This window comes from Canis lupus, chromosome 2 (assembly GCF_048164855.1).
Source record: "Canis lupus baileyi chromosome 2, mCanLup2.hap1, whole genome shotgun sequence".
Classification (NCBI taxonomy): Eukaryota; Metazoa; Chordata; class Mammalia; order Carnivora; family Canidae; genus Canis; species Canis lupus.
The window spans coordinates 28,672,757-28,688,245 of NC_132839.1; the positions used below are offsets into that span (position 1 = coordinate 28,672,757).

A 15,489-nucleotide genomic window follows, 5' to 3' on the forward strand; every position below is an offset into this window, starting at 1 on the left:
GAAGTGGGGACACCAGTAAAGTATGGAATCACATAAGGAGCAAGATTCAGGAGAAACTGACCCTGTCCAATACTACTAAGGTGTCAAGTAGGATGACATCGAGTACCCGCAGATCTAGTGGGTACTCTAGTTCTAGAGTATAAGCAAATTTCCTTTTCCTATTAACTCCCATCACATTTCAGATCCTAGTTCAATTACTAGTTCTTGGAAGTCTTCCCTGACTTCTCATTATAAACTCTTCAGTGTAATACAGATAACTTTCCTTCACAGCACTTACCATAACCATTTAAGATTTTGTGAACTTGAAATATTAACTGTTTCCCACTTTGAAAAAGTTCTATGAGAGCAGAGAATGGATAGGTTTGTGTGTTGGTGGTTTGTTGGGTTTTTAAATTTTGCTTCTCACTAGCATGCTGCCTGGCATGAAATAGGCAATCTAAAATATTTCCTAAATGATGGAATTAAAAATTCGCTCTGTACCTGTTTTTAATGAGAAGAAATGCAGACTTGTTTAAATAAATACTCTGAGAGATCTGAATGAATAGAGGAAAAAGGGTGGTGCTAGAAAGGACAAAGCTTAAGGGTAGACCCTTTGCTTTTTGTTTTATTTTAATGGGAGATCATGGAATAGGCTGAGAGGTGATAAAAGTATCTAGCAAAAGGAAAACATACAGATGCCAGGAAAAAAATGAGGCTAATTATAGTAGAAAGGTCCTTATAAGAAGGACATGGGAAATGACAGGATTTAGAGTACTGGTATACAGGATATGCTCTTGGTATATGTAGGCATAGTTTCTCTGTGGCCATTAAGAAAGTCAAGTTTTAGATTTGGTAAATGGATGGGGAGGAATTCCTGTTTGAAGATCTCCATTTTCCCCTGTGAAAAAAGCATCCAGATATGAATAGTTTGGTACAGGAGAATGGAGGAGAAAAGACACGAAATAGCTGTTTTAAGATAGTACAAAGACAAACCATTCAGAAAAATGCACTAAGTAAATATTTTCTTAGAAAATAACCAGGGGAAAAAAAATTAAAAAAAAAAAAAAAAAAAGAAAGAAAGAAAGTAATCAGGGCTGGGGCCTGGGTGGCTCAGTAAGTTAAGTGTCTGCCTCCGGCTTAGGTCATGATCTCAGAGTCCTGAGATCAAGTCTCACATGGGGCTCCCTGCTCAGCGGGGAGTCTACTTCTCCCTCTCCCTCTGCCTCTGCCCCTCCCCTGCTGCTTGTGTTCTCTCTTCTCTTCCTCTCAAATAATCAATCTTGTTTTAAAAGATTTGATTTATTTATTCATGAGAGACACCAAGAGGCAGAGACACAGGCAGAGGCTCCCTGCAGGGAGCCCGATCTGGGACTAGATCCCAGATCCCAGGATCATGCCCTGAATCAAAGGCAGACGTCCCAATAATCTCTTTAAAAAAAAAAAATAACCAAGCTTAGTGTGGTCATGGCGCAAACTCATATAATGCTAGTAGATCTATAAATTGATGAAAAACTTTTCTGGCAAGTATTTTATGGTACCATACTCTTTGAAGATATTTTTTTAAATACCTACTTTTTATCTATTTAAGAAAATACTTCCAAAGAGTAATAACCAAGGATATTCACTACAAAGCTGCTTAAAATAAAGGAAAAAATGTATCAGATATATCGAACAATAGACAATGTTACAGATAATACATCTATAAAAATACAATTCTATACAAAAATGCTTATGAATTTCTAATAACAAAGGAAAATGATTATAATATTAAGCAATGACAGATCAAATCATAGACATGATTTCAACTATATAAAACATTTGGTTTTGGCCTTAAAAAACAATATACTGCTAGCTCCTTAAGCAAATGAAGAAGCTTCCAAATAGAGATGGAAATATATGCAAGATCACTTAGTACAAACTCAGCTCACAATTGAGCAATTTATAAGAAGTGTTATAAATGGACAAAATAGCAAAGCACAAGGAGGGATCAAGAATGACTATATAGGGATCCCTGGGTGGTTCGGTGGTTTAGCACCTGCCTTCGGCCCAGGGCCCAGGGCGTGATCCTTGTTTCTCCGAAACAAGAAAATATGTACAATGTATTACTGAGGTCATTTGTCGTTAGATTATGGGTAATTATTTTTCTTCTGTTTAAAATCTGTACTTTCCAAATCCTCATTATGTATGTATTGCTTATACTGCTTTTATAATCATGAACCAAAAAAATGTTCTCTCTCTTCTTTGGGTCACAAACTATACCAACTAGACAAAACTAAAACACATTATCCCAGAAGTTTCCCTCTTCCTAGTCAAGCAAACAATGAGCTCTTGTTTTCATATAGGAGGACCATCAAGAGGCAAAATTGTGAGACTTATTTTTTTCCCCTAGTGTGTGTGGGAGGGAGGGGAAGTTGAGATATGCTCAGAACTTAAATGCCCTCCTTAATAGTTGGAAAACAGAATTACTTGAGCTCTACTTCTGGTATTATAAAAATAGTGCATAATTAAGTCAGTAAGAGCTTAGATTCTTGATATCATATTCCTTACTCACCAAGACTGGAATTTTTTTAATTCTCACAAAACAATTACTGTATCTCCAGTCACATATTCCAAGACCCAAATTACATGATACTACTGAATACGGTAGCTTTTTTCTTCCTTTTTGATTTTATGACAGCTAATATTTGGAATCTTTCAATTATATAATTTGAATAAAGAGCCCACTGTACTAGGTGCTTCAGGGGATATAATGTAAGGTACACATCTTCCTCCTAAGAAATTTACAATCTAATTGGAGGATAGGGTAAGCAAGGATAATGTGATGTAGAAATCTGTCTTCAAATTAGGAGACCTAGCTGTGCTACATATTAAGTGTGAGCGCTATGACACAATCATTTATAATTTAATTATTCATTTCAGCATCAGTATTATACTAGGCTTAATATAGATCCCTAACTATTAGACTTCAAATACCTTTCTTTTGGAGGCACCTCGGTGGCTCAGTGGTTCAGCATCTGCCTTTGGCTCCGGTCATGATCCGAGTCCCAGGATCAAGTCCCTTCCCCCTCAGGGAGACTGCTTCTCCCTCTGCCTTATGTCTCTGCCTCTCTATGTCTCTCATGAATAAATAAGATATTAAAAAAAAAAAGAATATACCTAACATACTATGCGATGTACCAGCTATAGAGGCTGCAGTATTGAGTCTGGGAAGAAAATTTCTAATGGGAATGATAAGTAAATTCTTAATGAACAAGGAGAATTTTATCTAGGTATTAAAAATAGTTAAGAGTGTCTCTATAGGGGGATCCCTGGGTGGCTCCACGGTTTGGCGCCTGCCTTCAGCCCGGGGCATGATCCTGGAGTCCCAGGATCGAGTCCCACCTCAGGCTCCCTGCGTGGAGCCTGCTTTTCCCTCTGCCTGTGTCTCTGCTTCTGTCTCTATTTATCTCTCATGAATGAATGAATAATCTTAAAAAAAAAAAAAAAAAAAGAGTGTCTCTATAAAAAGAAAAAAAAGTATTTTAAGACCTTCAAGGTAAATGACACGTTTGGTAAGAAAAGAACACATTTAGCTGTTTAGCTCAGGATGTACCTTATTGAGGTTCAAAACTGTAGAGGGCTCTAAAGGAGGGGTATGATTGATAGATACATATGGAATATAAATGGGGAAGTAGAACCACCCAAAAGGCCTACTGGAGGCAAGAATTAACCTGAGCAAAAGACTAGCCTAGAGGCAGCTAAGTTCAGTGTGGTAAGGGACAGAACAGTCCAGCATGTCTGGAGTTTAGGTAAAACAGATAAAGATAATGGAAGATAAGACTAGAAAAGGAGGTTGTGATCACTATTAGGAGGCCTTAAAATGTCACGCTGAATTTATAGTTTGAGGCAATAGGTAACCACTGTGAGATACTAAGGAGTCAGTGGCATATTTAGACTTTAGCTCAGATAGGAGGACTCAGAAGACTTGTTTGCTATCTAACAAAACCATCGAGGTTTGTGCTTTGTTGTGATTACCTCTGATTTGTAAATATTCAAGTTAAAAGGTTTAAGACTAATATTCTTAAGTGGGGACCAGAAATTTAGTAAATTGAACACTACAGCCAAATTTTTAACTTATTCAACACGTTATGATACACAACTTTTCAATGACATGATTAAATCTTGTACACTTTCAAGGACTTATTGTGCCTAAAATCTTAAACTAAATTAGTAGGGTTTTTTCCCCCCTAACTTCAAAAGTCTAAAGATATAATATGAATTCTTGTTCATCAGTTCAAGTTCATCCTTAGGCCTTCTAATGCTAGGGTTAGGGTTCTGTGAACCACATCTAGGCTTTGCTGATAGAAAGGGCTAGAGGAAGGAGAAGAGATTTGCTTCTTCTTATGTGTATCACCTGACTTTCCTGTTCGATGTTCCAATGAGCATCATCGCAGACTTATTTCATCCCAGCGTATGCAGGCCCTTCCTGAAGCAGTTCACAGAATCCAGTTTACAGTTCATCGGCCTTAGCAGAAGTAGCCTCACTTTCTGCTCACCCTCCCCTGCAAGACAAACCAACACCAGCCTGCCCATTCCCAGAAATCTGGGTCTCTCCTTTGAGCTGAGACACACCAGCCCTTGACAAGCCATGTTGCTTTCCCTGGACTTCAGCTCCACACACAGTCCATCCTCCACGCTAACTAAAGCTTTAATAATTACCATCTCTTTCCCTGTGTGCCACTAATCCCAGAAGTGGTGGCTGTTTTTACAACTGTTAGCTCTGATATCTTAGAGTTGCCTTCTTAACCATCTGGTTAACAACTTTATATCAAGTTAACTATTCTTTGTATTAAATTCCCCCTATTGAAATAACTGGTTTACTTTTCCAATCAAACCCCTACAGACACAACCATGGAATAGAAATTTAATAAACAGGGATCCCTGGGTGGCTCAGCGGTTTAGCCCCTGCCTTCTGCCTAGGGTGTGATCCTGTAGTCCCAGGATCAAGTCCCACTTCAGACTCCCTGCATGGAATCTGCCTCTGCCCCTCTCTGTGTGTCTCTAATGAATAAATAAAATTTAAAAAAAAAGGAAATTTAATAAACACCAAAACAGTGTTCAAACTTCAAAAATCTTAACTCAGATCATTAAATAGAAATCTTTTCTACTTGGATGCCTAACATTGTACAGATATGAGGAATCTTGCATTATGGCTTTTTATTTTATTTATTTTTTTTTTTTTTGCATTATGGCTTTTTAAAGAGAACAAATTAAAATCTGCTTTTAATTATTTGAGGAAAACTTGTACTTTTTTACTGGATTATCTTTACCTTCACTGTAAAGGCACATTCAAATATATGCAACACAAACATGCTCTCTATGCTTTTTTTAATGCCGTTTAAATGACCTCTGAAACTCAGTAATTAATGGTACAGCCAACTTATAAAAAAATGTTATTACAGTTTATTGTACCTAAGACATTGAGCCAGGATACTAAGTTCCTTTCCTAACTTGGCAAGTCTGAAAATGTACAGCATTGGTCAGCTGGATCATGTGCTTAAAAACAATGACATCTCTGTTTTCAATTTCAGAGCTAGAAAGAAAACAGTGCCTGTTTTTAAAATGGAAAAAAGTATGTGTCAGTTTAGGTAGCTATAGTGAGACTAATAAATACAGATTTCTTGGCATCAATTACCTATTATGAAGTACATTACTTCCTTGGATACTGGGGGTTTTTTGGGTTTTTCTTTTTTTTTTTTTTGGATACTGGTTTTTATATGAGAAACCTAAGTGTTATTCCTGTCTACTGTCGGGTTAGTGGGTGAAGAAAGAATTTAAAAAACCCTCCAATTCTCAGGTGAAAGAGATGGCAAGATAAATTTGTATATACTGATGTAGTAGTACCTTTTGTGCAAATTTTCCAGGCCCAGGCATCACCCAAAGGAGACTATGATTAACAAAATGACATGATCAGGTTTGGAAGTATCTATGTGTGCATTTTTTGTATTCAAAGTAAATCAATATTCTCAAAAAAAGTGTGAAATGATATATTTTTTTAAGATTAGAGAAATCTGGGGTGCCTGAGTGGGTCAGTCAGGCTGGGGTGTCTGACTCTTGATTTCAGCTTGGGTCATGATTCCAGGGTGATGAGATCAAGCCCTGTGTGAGGCTCCATACTTATTAGCAGGGAGTCTGCCTGAAATCCTCTCCTTCTCTCCTTCTCCTCCCCGCACTCTCATGCATGTTTTCTAAAAATTAATAAATCCTAAAAAAATAATAAATAAAAGTGAGAAATCTAAAGCCAAGGAATTCAACGAAAAAATGGCTCAGGTAAGAGAAAAGTAGCTTAATGTAAACTGACAGCACTATATAGTTCACAGTTGGCAGGCAATAATATACAGTGGTCCAATAATGTAACAGTCACACTGTGTACAAAAGAGCCCGATGAAGGATGCAGAGCGTAGAGACTGAAAAGCCCATGTTTTGCCACATCATGTGTACTGCTGCAGTTGCTCAGAAGAAGGCCCTTTTCTAATTTGTCTGCTATAATAGAGGCTGGAGAGTATATATACTATATGTATAATATGGAGAGTTTTACATATATAATTATATAATACACACTATTAATATAATAGTATTTATATCTATTTCACCAGATACCTACAGATTTCTTGGTCCTGGGGAGAGGAAGGGTGGAAGAGCATATTTAAGATTCAATGAGGAGATGACTGGCAAAATGAGGCGCCTGGCTACAAAGGGGAGAGAAGAACTGAGGATGCCTTCTAGATTCTAGCTTATTTCTTTCAGCAAGTACTAAAAGCCGGCCAACGTGTTTGAACTGCTTTTAGCTAATAAACAAATTAGTGGGCCACTCAGTAACTAACCCTGACTCATTAATAGGCTGGGTTTAAAAATCTAGACAGAATCTAGTTTGAATCTCACTCTGTAGTTGTGAAACCTGAGGCCCAGAGATCGTAACTTTGAGTTCAGTGTGTTCAATCCCTTAGTGGTTTTAAGTTCTTTTAAACTTGTGGTTCTCAAACTTAAGTATCCATCATCATCACCTGAAAGACTTGTTAAAAACGAAGACTGCTGACACCTTTCCCCTACAGTTTCAGTAGAGATCTGAGGTAAGGACCAAGATTCTAAAAAAAAAAAAAAAAAGGGGGGGGGGGGGCGCGCAAGATTCTGTACTTGTGACAAGGTTCCAACTGATATTGATGCTACTAGTCCAGTTTTTGAGAACCAATATATTAGACAGAGTCTCGTAGTCCCTCAAGGGGTGTATGTCTCAGAATTTCTAGGCCAAAAATTCTGGGTAGGGCTGCTTAATGCTTATAGATGAAACCAAGGATTATTGAAAAATCTTTATTAATTACCATTTATAAAAATATAAAGACTATAATAAAGTACATTTAATATATACAGTAACTATATCATATTAATGATATGTATTACTTTATAAAATATAAAATATATTTTATATAAATTTTATATATTTTATATTTATAAAATTTATATATTATAAATTGTTGCTTGGGTGTGTATATATAAATAACATTATATAATTAAATGAATTATAATTTATATGTTATATATTATTTATTTTTATATATTGTATATTTAAAATTATATATAAAATATAAATGTATATTTACAAATACTTTATAAATACTTTAATTTTACAAATATAAAGATATATTCAAGGTGCCAAGTTAACTCCTTTTCTATCATGCCTTAATATCGAGGTTAATCAAATCACTGGAAATAAAGTTCTCGAAAATCTAGAGTATAGGTAAAACTCCCAGGATGCCCGACCATCTCTCCTCTCATTTCCTACAAATCCTTATACCCAAGACATATCAAACAATTTACATCCTATGGTATAACTAAAACAGCAAGCTTTGCAATCAAACACACATGTGTTTTGATCCCAGTCATGCTATTTACTGGCATCGACTAATGGTGCCAGATAGGAGTTAAGATTTGGTTATTTGTTCAATAATTTGACTAAAAGCACAAGTATATGCCTATTCACTGTACCATTCCTGTTTTTATCTATTTATGGAGCATTCTCTATTCCAATCTCCAATGTAGACATATGTACCCACTTCCTATTGAATTCTTCATTCTTCAATGGTGAAATTCTTGATAATCTCTCTTTTTTTTAAAGATTTATTTATTTATTCATTCAGAGAGAGCGAGAGAGGCAGAGACAGGCAGAGGGAGAAGCAGGCTCCATGCAGGAAGCCCGACGTGGGACTCGATCCCGGGTCTCCAGGATCACACCCCGGGCTGCAGGCGGCGCTAAACCGTTGCGCCACCAGGGCTGCCCAATCTCTTTTTTTTTTTGATGTATCTTTAGACAGTGTTGATCACTCCAGTTTGTGTGCCTCTAATCAATTTTTACAGGATTTTTAAATCAACTTTATTAAGTCATAATTTACATACAACAAAATGTTCCCAAAGTAAGTGTAAGTTTGATGAATTCTGACATGTTTATATACCCACGTAAAAACCACTAACCAAAATTTAGAGCCTGTCAATCACTCAAAGGATTGTTACACCTGTTCCCTCTCAATCTCCACTGCCCAACCTCAAGCAACAAATGCTAAGCTTTCTGTCAACATAGATCACAACCATAATCTCCAGATTTTCACGTAAATGAATTTATATAATTTACAGGGTCTATCGTCTTTTGTTCAGCATATTAAGGTTTAATTTACATACAATCAAATGAATCTATTTAAAGTGCTCAATTTAATGACTTCTGATAGCTACATACACCCAAGCAACAACCACTACCATGGAGACACAAAACATTTCTATCACTTCCAGTCTATCACTTCCAGAAGGTTCCCCAGCCATCCATCCCTCCACACATGTATATACACTGCTCTATTTGGCATCTTTGATTTAGCAAAATTTAAGATTTATCCATGTTGTTGTGCCTATCAAAAATTAATTCCTTTGCACTGCTGAGTATTTATAGTATAAATATAGAAATATTACATTTTGCTTATCCATTCATCTGCTGATGGCTATCTGGGCTGTTCTAGTTAGGGCCTACTGTGAAGAAACATGGCATGAGTATTAGTGTTTAAGTCTTGTGAGCAGATGTTTTATTCTCTCTTTATAAATAATTAGGATTTGAATAGGTGAGTAGTAAGTTATGTATATGTCTAACGTATGAAGAGCCAAACCGTCTATCAAAGTGCTTACACCACTATAAAATATGCTAGCAATACTTTAGAATTCTAGTTACTCTCTATCCTCATCAGCCCTTGGAAGTGCCAGAATCTTAAATTATATTGATTCTAATGAGTATGTATCTCATTATAGTTTTTTTTTTTTAAGATTTTTTATTTATTTATTCATAGAGACACAGAGAGAGAATGAGAGGCAGAGACACAGGCAGAGGTAGAAGCAGGCTCCATGCAGAGAGCCTGACGTGGGACTCGATCCAGGGTCTCCAGGATCACGCCCTGGGCTGCAGGCGGCACTAAACCGCTGCACCACCGGGGCTGCCCCTCATTATAGTTTTAATTTGAATTTCTATGATGACTATTTTAAGCTATTCTGTGTGTCCTCATTGGCCATTTCTTTGTCTTTTATTTATTTTTTTAAAGATTTTATTTATTCATGAGAGACACAGAGAGAAAGAGGCAGAGACACAGAAGAGGAAGAAGCAGGCTCCCTGTGGGCAAACCAAAGCGGAACTTGATCCCAAGACCCTGGAATCACGCCCTGAGCCAAAGGTAGATGCTCAATTACTGATCCACCCAGACGTCTCTCTTTAAGTGCCTTTTAAATATTTAGCCTGTTTTTTAATTTTTTGGCTGTGTTATTGAGCTGTACAGTTCCTTTTTCTGATGTATTATAAGTATTTTTCCCAATCTATGGGCTTACCTTTTTTCTTAATCTTTCAAAAATAAGTGTTTAATTTTGGTAAAGTCCAATTTATCAACTTTTTTTTTCTTTATGGGTCAAGTTTTGTTCATCATGTCAAAAAGCCCTTACTTTTTTCTTCCCCAAAATTGTGAAAACATTCTATGTTTTCTTATAATTTTTTTTTTTTTAAGAGAGAACTAGGGGGTGGTGGCAGGGAGAGGGGCAGAGGGAAAGATCTTAGAGCCAATGCAGGGCTCAGTCTCACAACCCTGAGATCATGTCTTGAGCCAAAAGAGTTGGATGCTTAACCTACTGAGCCACCCGGGCACCCCTCTTATATAAGTTTTAGAACTTAAGAGATTCTATTTAAGTCTAAGATGGATTTCAAGTTAATTTTTGTAAATGGTATAAGGACGTAGATCAATTTTTTATATGGGCATGCAATTCTAGTAGGTATGCATTTCTTGCAAAGATTATTCTATCTCCCCACTGAACTGCTCTATCACCTTCATGAAAACCTTACTATGTAACCATGCATCTATTTCAGGATTCTATTCTCTTCCACTGATTTACAATTCCATCTAGGCTAATACTACAATGACTGGTTTTCTCTAGCTTTTTAGTAAATTTTGAAATCAGGTAATGTAAGTCCTCCAATTTCATCTTTTTCAAAGTTGTTATAAAGCCATCCTTTGTCTTTCCATAAAAACTTATTAGCTTGTCAGTTTCTGAAAGGGAAAAACCTATTAGAATTTTAATTTGGGGGGCAGCCCAGGTGGCTCGGCGGTTTAGTGCCGCCTTCAGCCCAGGCTGTGCTCCTGGAGGCCCGGGAATGAGTCCTGCGTCTGGCTCCCTGCATGGAGCCTGCTTCTGCCTGTGCCTCTCTCTCTCTCATGAGCAAATAAATAAAATCTTAAAAAAAAAAAAAAAAGAATTTTAATTTGGGGATGCCTGGGTGGCTCAACGGTTGAGTGTCTGCCTTTGGGTCAGGGTCGGGGATCGAGTCCCACATCGGACACCCTGTATGGAGCCTGCTTCTCCCTCTGCTTATGTCTCTGCATTCCTATCTCTCCCTGCGTCTCATGAATAAATGAATAAATCTTAAAAAAAAAAGAATTTTAATTTGAATCTACAAAATTGTAAACTGACATCTAAACATTACTGAATCTTCCAAACTATTAACACGATTCCTCCATTTCTTAAGGTACACTCACTTAATGACTCTCAGCAAAGTTTTATAATTTTCAGTGTTCAAAACTTTCAAATATTTTGTAAAATATATTCCTAAAGAGTTTGTGTTGAGAGAGGACTTATAATGGTAATTTAAAGTTTTTGTATAATTGTTTCCTTTAAAAATTTATTTGAGAGACATAGAAAAAGCATGAGCGGTGGGGAGGGAGTAAGGGAGAAGCAGACTCCCCACTGAACAGGAGCCTGATATAGGGCTGCATCCCAGGACTGTGGGATCATGACTTGATGAAGGCAGACCACATAACCAACTGGACCAACCCAGTTGCCTCTTCAGTTTCATTTCTAAAAGAAAATGAAACTAAATTTTAATACTGAAAAAATAAAAAATAAAAAAAAAATAAAAAAAAATTTTAATACTGACCTTGTAACTACATTTACCTATCATTTTCAACAGGTTTTTTGTTTAAAATTCCTTAGGATATCTTATATACACGATCATATGATCTAAAAGTACAGATGGCTTTATTTTGTCCTTGTAATTTATATGCCATATATCTTTTTTCTGGCTACAAACTCCAGAAAAAACACTGAATTAAAGTGGTGAGAGCAGGGCACCTGGGTGGCTCACAGTTGGTTAAGCATCTGCCTTCAGCTCAGGTCATGATCCAAGGGTCCTGGGATCGAGCCCCAAGTTGAGCTCCCTGCTAGATGGAGAATCTACTTCTCCCTTTCCCCTTTCCCTTTTTGTTCATACTCCCTCCCTCTCTCAAATAAATAAAATCATTTTAAAAATAATAAAAATAAAGTGGTCAGAGTAAATAATCTTGCCTTGTTCCCAAAGAGGGAAAGAATTTAATCATTCACCATCATATATGATGTTAGGTAGGCTTTTTATACATACCCTTTATCAAGTAGAGGAAATTCCCCTTTCCTCCTGTAGTATGCTAAATTTTTATCACAAATGGATACTGAACTTTGTTAAATGCTTTTCTGCATCCATAGACACATTGATTTTTTCCCCTTTAGTCAAATATGGTAAATTATACTGGTTTATTTCTGAATGTTAAAAGAACCTTGTATTTTTAACTTTTATTTATTTTTTTAAATTTTTATTTATTTATGATAGTCACAGAGAGAGAGAGAGAGAGAAAGAGAGAGGCAGAGGGAGAAGCAGGCTCCATGCACCGGAAGCCCGATGTGGGATTCGATCCCGGGTCTCCAGGATCGCACCCTGGGCCAAAGGAAGGCGCCAAACCGCTGCGCCACCCAGGGATCCCCAAGAACCTTGTATTTGAAATAAACCCTAATTATACACACCGTATGATCATTTTTATTGATCACTAGATCCTATTTTTTAAGATGATATTAAGGATTACTGCATCTACATTCATGAGGGTCATGCATCTCTAGTTCTTTTTTTGTGTAGTATCATTTGATTTTGACATCAGGATAATGCTAGACTAAAAAAAATGAGTTGGGAAGTATTCCCTCTTTATTTTTAAGATTTTATTTTATTTCTTAAGATTTTATTTATACATGAGAAACACGGAGAGAGAGAGGCAGATACAGAGGCAGAGGGAGAAGTAGGCTCCATGCAAGGAGCCTGATGTGGGACTTGATTCTGGGACCACGGGATCATGTCCTGAGCCAAAGGCAGACGTTCAACCACTGAGCCACTCAGGTATCCCACCTCCTTTATTTTCTGAGCTTGTGTAGAATTGGCATAATTTTTTCCTTATATCTTTGATAAACCCAATGATGTCATCTGGACCTGTAGATTTCTCATTACAAAGGCTTTAAATTATGAACTGCCCAACATTGTTAATATAGGGCTCCCAACAGTCTTCTGTTTCTCTGTGAATCCTTTTTGATAATTTGCATTTTTTTCCAAAAAATTTATCCATTTCATCTAAATTGCATAGCTTGGGGTGGCTGGGTGGCTCAGTGGTTGAGCATCTGCCTTAGGCCCAGGGCGTGATCCTGGGGTCCCAGTATCAAGTCCCACATCAGGCTCCCTGCATGGAGCCTGCTTCTCCCTCTGCACCTATGTCTCTGCCTCTCTGTCATGAATAAATAAATAAAATATTTTTAAAAATATATCCTTAAAAATAAATAAATAGGGCAGCCTGGGTGGCTCAGTGGTTTAGCGCCGACTTCAGCCCAGGGCATGATCCTGGAGACCTGGGATCAAGTCCCACGTCAGATCCCCTGCAGGGAGCCTGCTTCTCCCTCTGCCTGTGTCTCTGCCCACCCCCCCCCGCCCCCCCCCTCTCTCTCTCTCATGAATAAGTAAATAAAAAAACCTTTAAAAATAAATAAATAAATAATAGATAAAACTTATTGGTAAACTTGTCCATATTTCTTTATTAACTTTAACATCTGTAGAATCTGCAGTGATATATGCACTTTCAGTCCTACCAGATATGTGGCTCTTCTTTAAAAAAAAAAAAAAAAAATTCAGCTAGAGTTATAAAATATAGTGTTTTTGCTCCCAAACACAACCACATTTTGGTTTCACAGATTTTTTTTTAAATCTTTTTAAAGATTTTATTTATTCATGACAGACACAGATTGAGAGAGAGAGGCAGAGACACAGGCAGAGGGAGAAGCAGGCTCCATGCAGGGAGTCTGACATGGGACTCGATCCCGGGTCTCCAGGATCACACCGCGGACTGAAGGCAGTGCTAAACCGCTGGGCCACTGGAGCTGCCCTGTTTCACAGATTTTTTTAAATTTGTTTTGTTTTTTACTGACCCCACTCTTAATTTTGGGGGTTTAACTTGCTCTCTGTTTCTACCCTCTTAGGGTTAAAGTCTGGATGTTTGCTTTAAAACTTTATTCTTCTCTAATAACAATAAATTTCTCTATAAATACAGCTTTAGCTTCATTCTTTGATACCTTGCCAAAGCTTCAGGATGACATTTTACAGACCTAAGGTTGTATCTATGTCATTTCCCACAAAGACATAGATAGGAAAAAAAAAAAAAAAAAAAAGAGTAGCTAAAAGAACACCATGAAAAGGAAAATGTAGTAACACTTGCCTTAAAGTGTAATGCATACTTTACCCATGAAAATTAAACATCATAGATTTTAAAGCTCTAAAGGGTTGCCCAGGTGACAGTCAGTTAAAGTGCCAACTCTTGGTTCCAGCTCAGGTCACTATCTCAGAGTCCTGGGAAGGAGCACTGCATCAGGCTCCAACCTCAGCATGCAGTATACTTAAGATTCTCTCTTCATCTCCCTCTGTACTTCCCACACCCCTAAAATAAAGCTTCAAAAAACAATTTTTAAGCTCTAACATTAAATTCTTCCAGTCTTTGGGGTGCCTGGATGGCTCAGTGGTTGGGTGTCTGCCTTCAGCTCAGGTCATGATCCCTGGATCCTGGGATCAAGTCCTGCATCGGATTCCCTGCAGGGAGCCTGTTTCTCTCTCTGCCTGTATCTGCCTCTCTGTGTCTTTCATGAGTAAATAAAAAAATCTTAAATAAATAAATAAATAAATAAATAAATAAATAAATAAATAAAATCTAACTTTCAAATAAGGTATTCCCAGAAGAAATGTTCTGAAAACTTAATAAAGAAATCTAAGACTAGACAATCCCCAAAACATTAAATGGGAGAGGAAGAGAAGAAAAGTATAGGAAAAGGAGGGGGAGGAGGGAAATGGAAATTTCTCAATGTATCTTCAACTTTACTTTCTAGGCTCTTCTCATCCCTGGCTACTCAACGGAATCACCCTTCAGATACTTTAAAATGAGGTGCTCAGGTTCTGTGTAACCTGAACTGACCAGAATAGAATCTTTGGAGAGAAAGGACCAGGTATCTACATTTTTAAAAAGCTCACCTATGGCCAGCCAGCAACAAGCAGGCTACTATGGGGGTTTAAAAAAAAAGAAAGGAAGGAAGGAAAAAGAAAAGAAAAGGAAAAAAAAAAAAAAGAGGGACGCCTGGGTGGCTCAGCGGTAGAGCGTCTGCCTTTGGCTCAGGGCATGATCCTGGAGTCCCAGGATCGAGTCCCGCATCAGGCTCCCTGCATGAAGTCCGCTTCTCCCCCTCTGTGTCTCTGCCTCTGTCTCTCATGAATAAATAAAATATTAAAAAAAAAAAAAAGATGATGAAAAAAATACCTTAATCTGCTGTCTTCGTAGCATGGCAAGTTCTCTCATGTCTCTGAATGGCTGTAGTAAATACTGATATAGTTCAGTTGTGGCTTCTGCAAGGCTGCTATAGGCTTCATCCTCCATCTGATACAAGTCCAGAAGCTCAACCATGCTTTCTGTATTCTTGTGCTTATCCAGGAGCTGTGGAAGGAGAAAGTTTTATTGCAAAGTATCTGATTATAATAGCCTATACTACTTGATTTAAACTCCCTCCCTTAACCTCTTAGGACCCTGAAACACTGAAACACAGAAGGAACAAAAAGCATTGAATGGGGATCCCTGGGTGGCG

The 15,489-nt window shown here is 37.4% G+C and overlaps 1 protein-coding gene across 2 annotated transcripts in view; it reads right to left on the minus strand.

Moving 5' to 3' along the window:
- Positions 1-15,489, minus strand: part of JMY (junction mediating and regulatory protein, p53 cofactor) — a 104,695-nt gene that overhangs the window by 52,151 nt on the left and 37,055 nt on the right. For both annotated transcript variants that reach the window (XR_012015479.1, XM_072793803.1), the window contains exon 2: positions 15,168-15,341. Coding sequence is in view for 1 of the 2 variants with exons in the window: in XM_072793803.1 (XP_072649904.1) it covers positions 15,168-15,341 (174 nt within the window). In the remaining variant the exon portion in view is untranslated. The remainder of the gene's footprint in view (positions 1-15,167; positions 15,342-15,489) is intronic.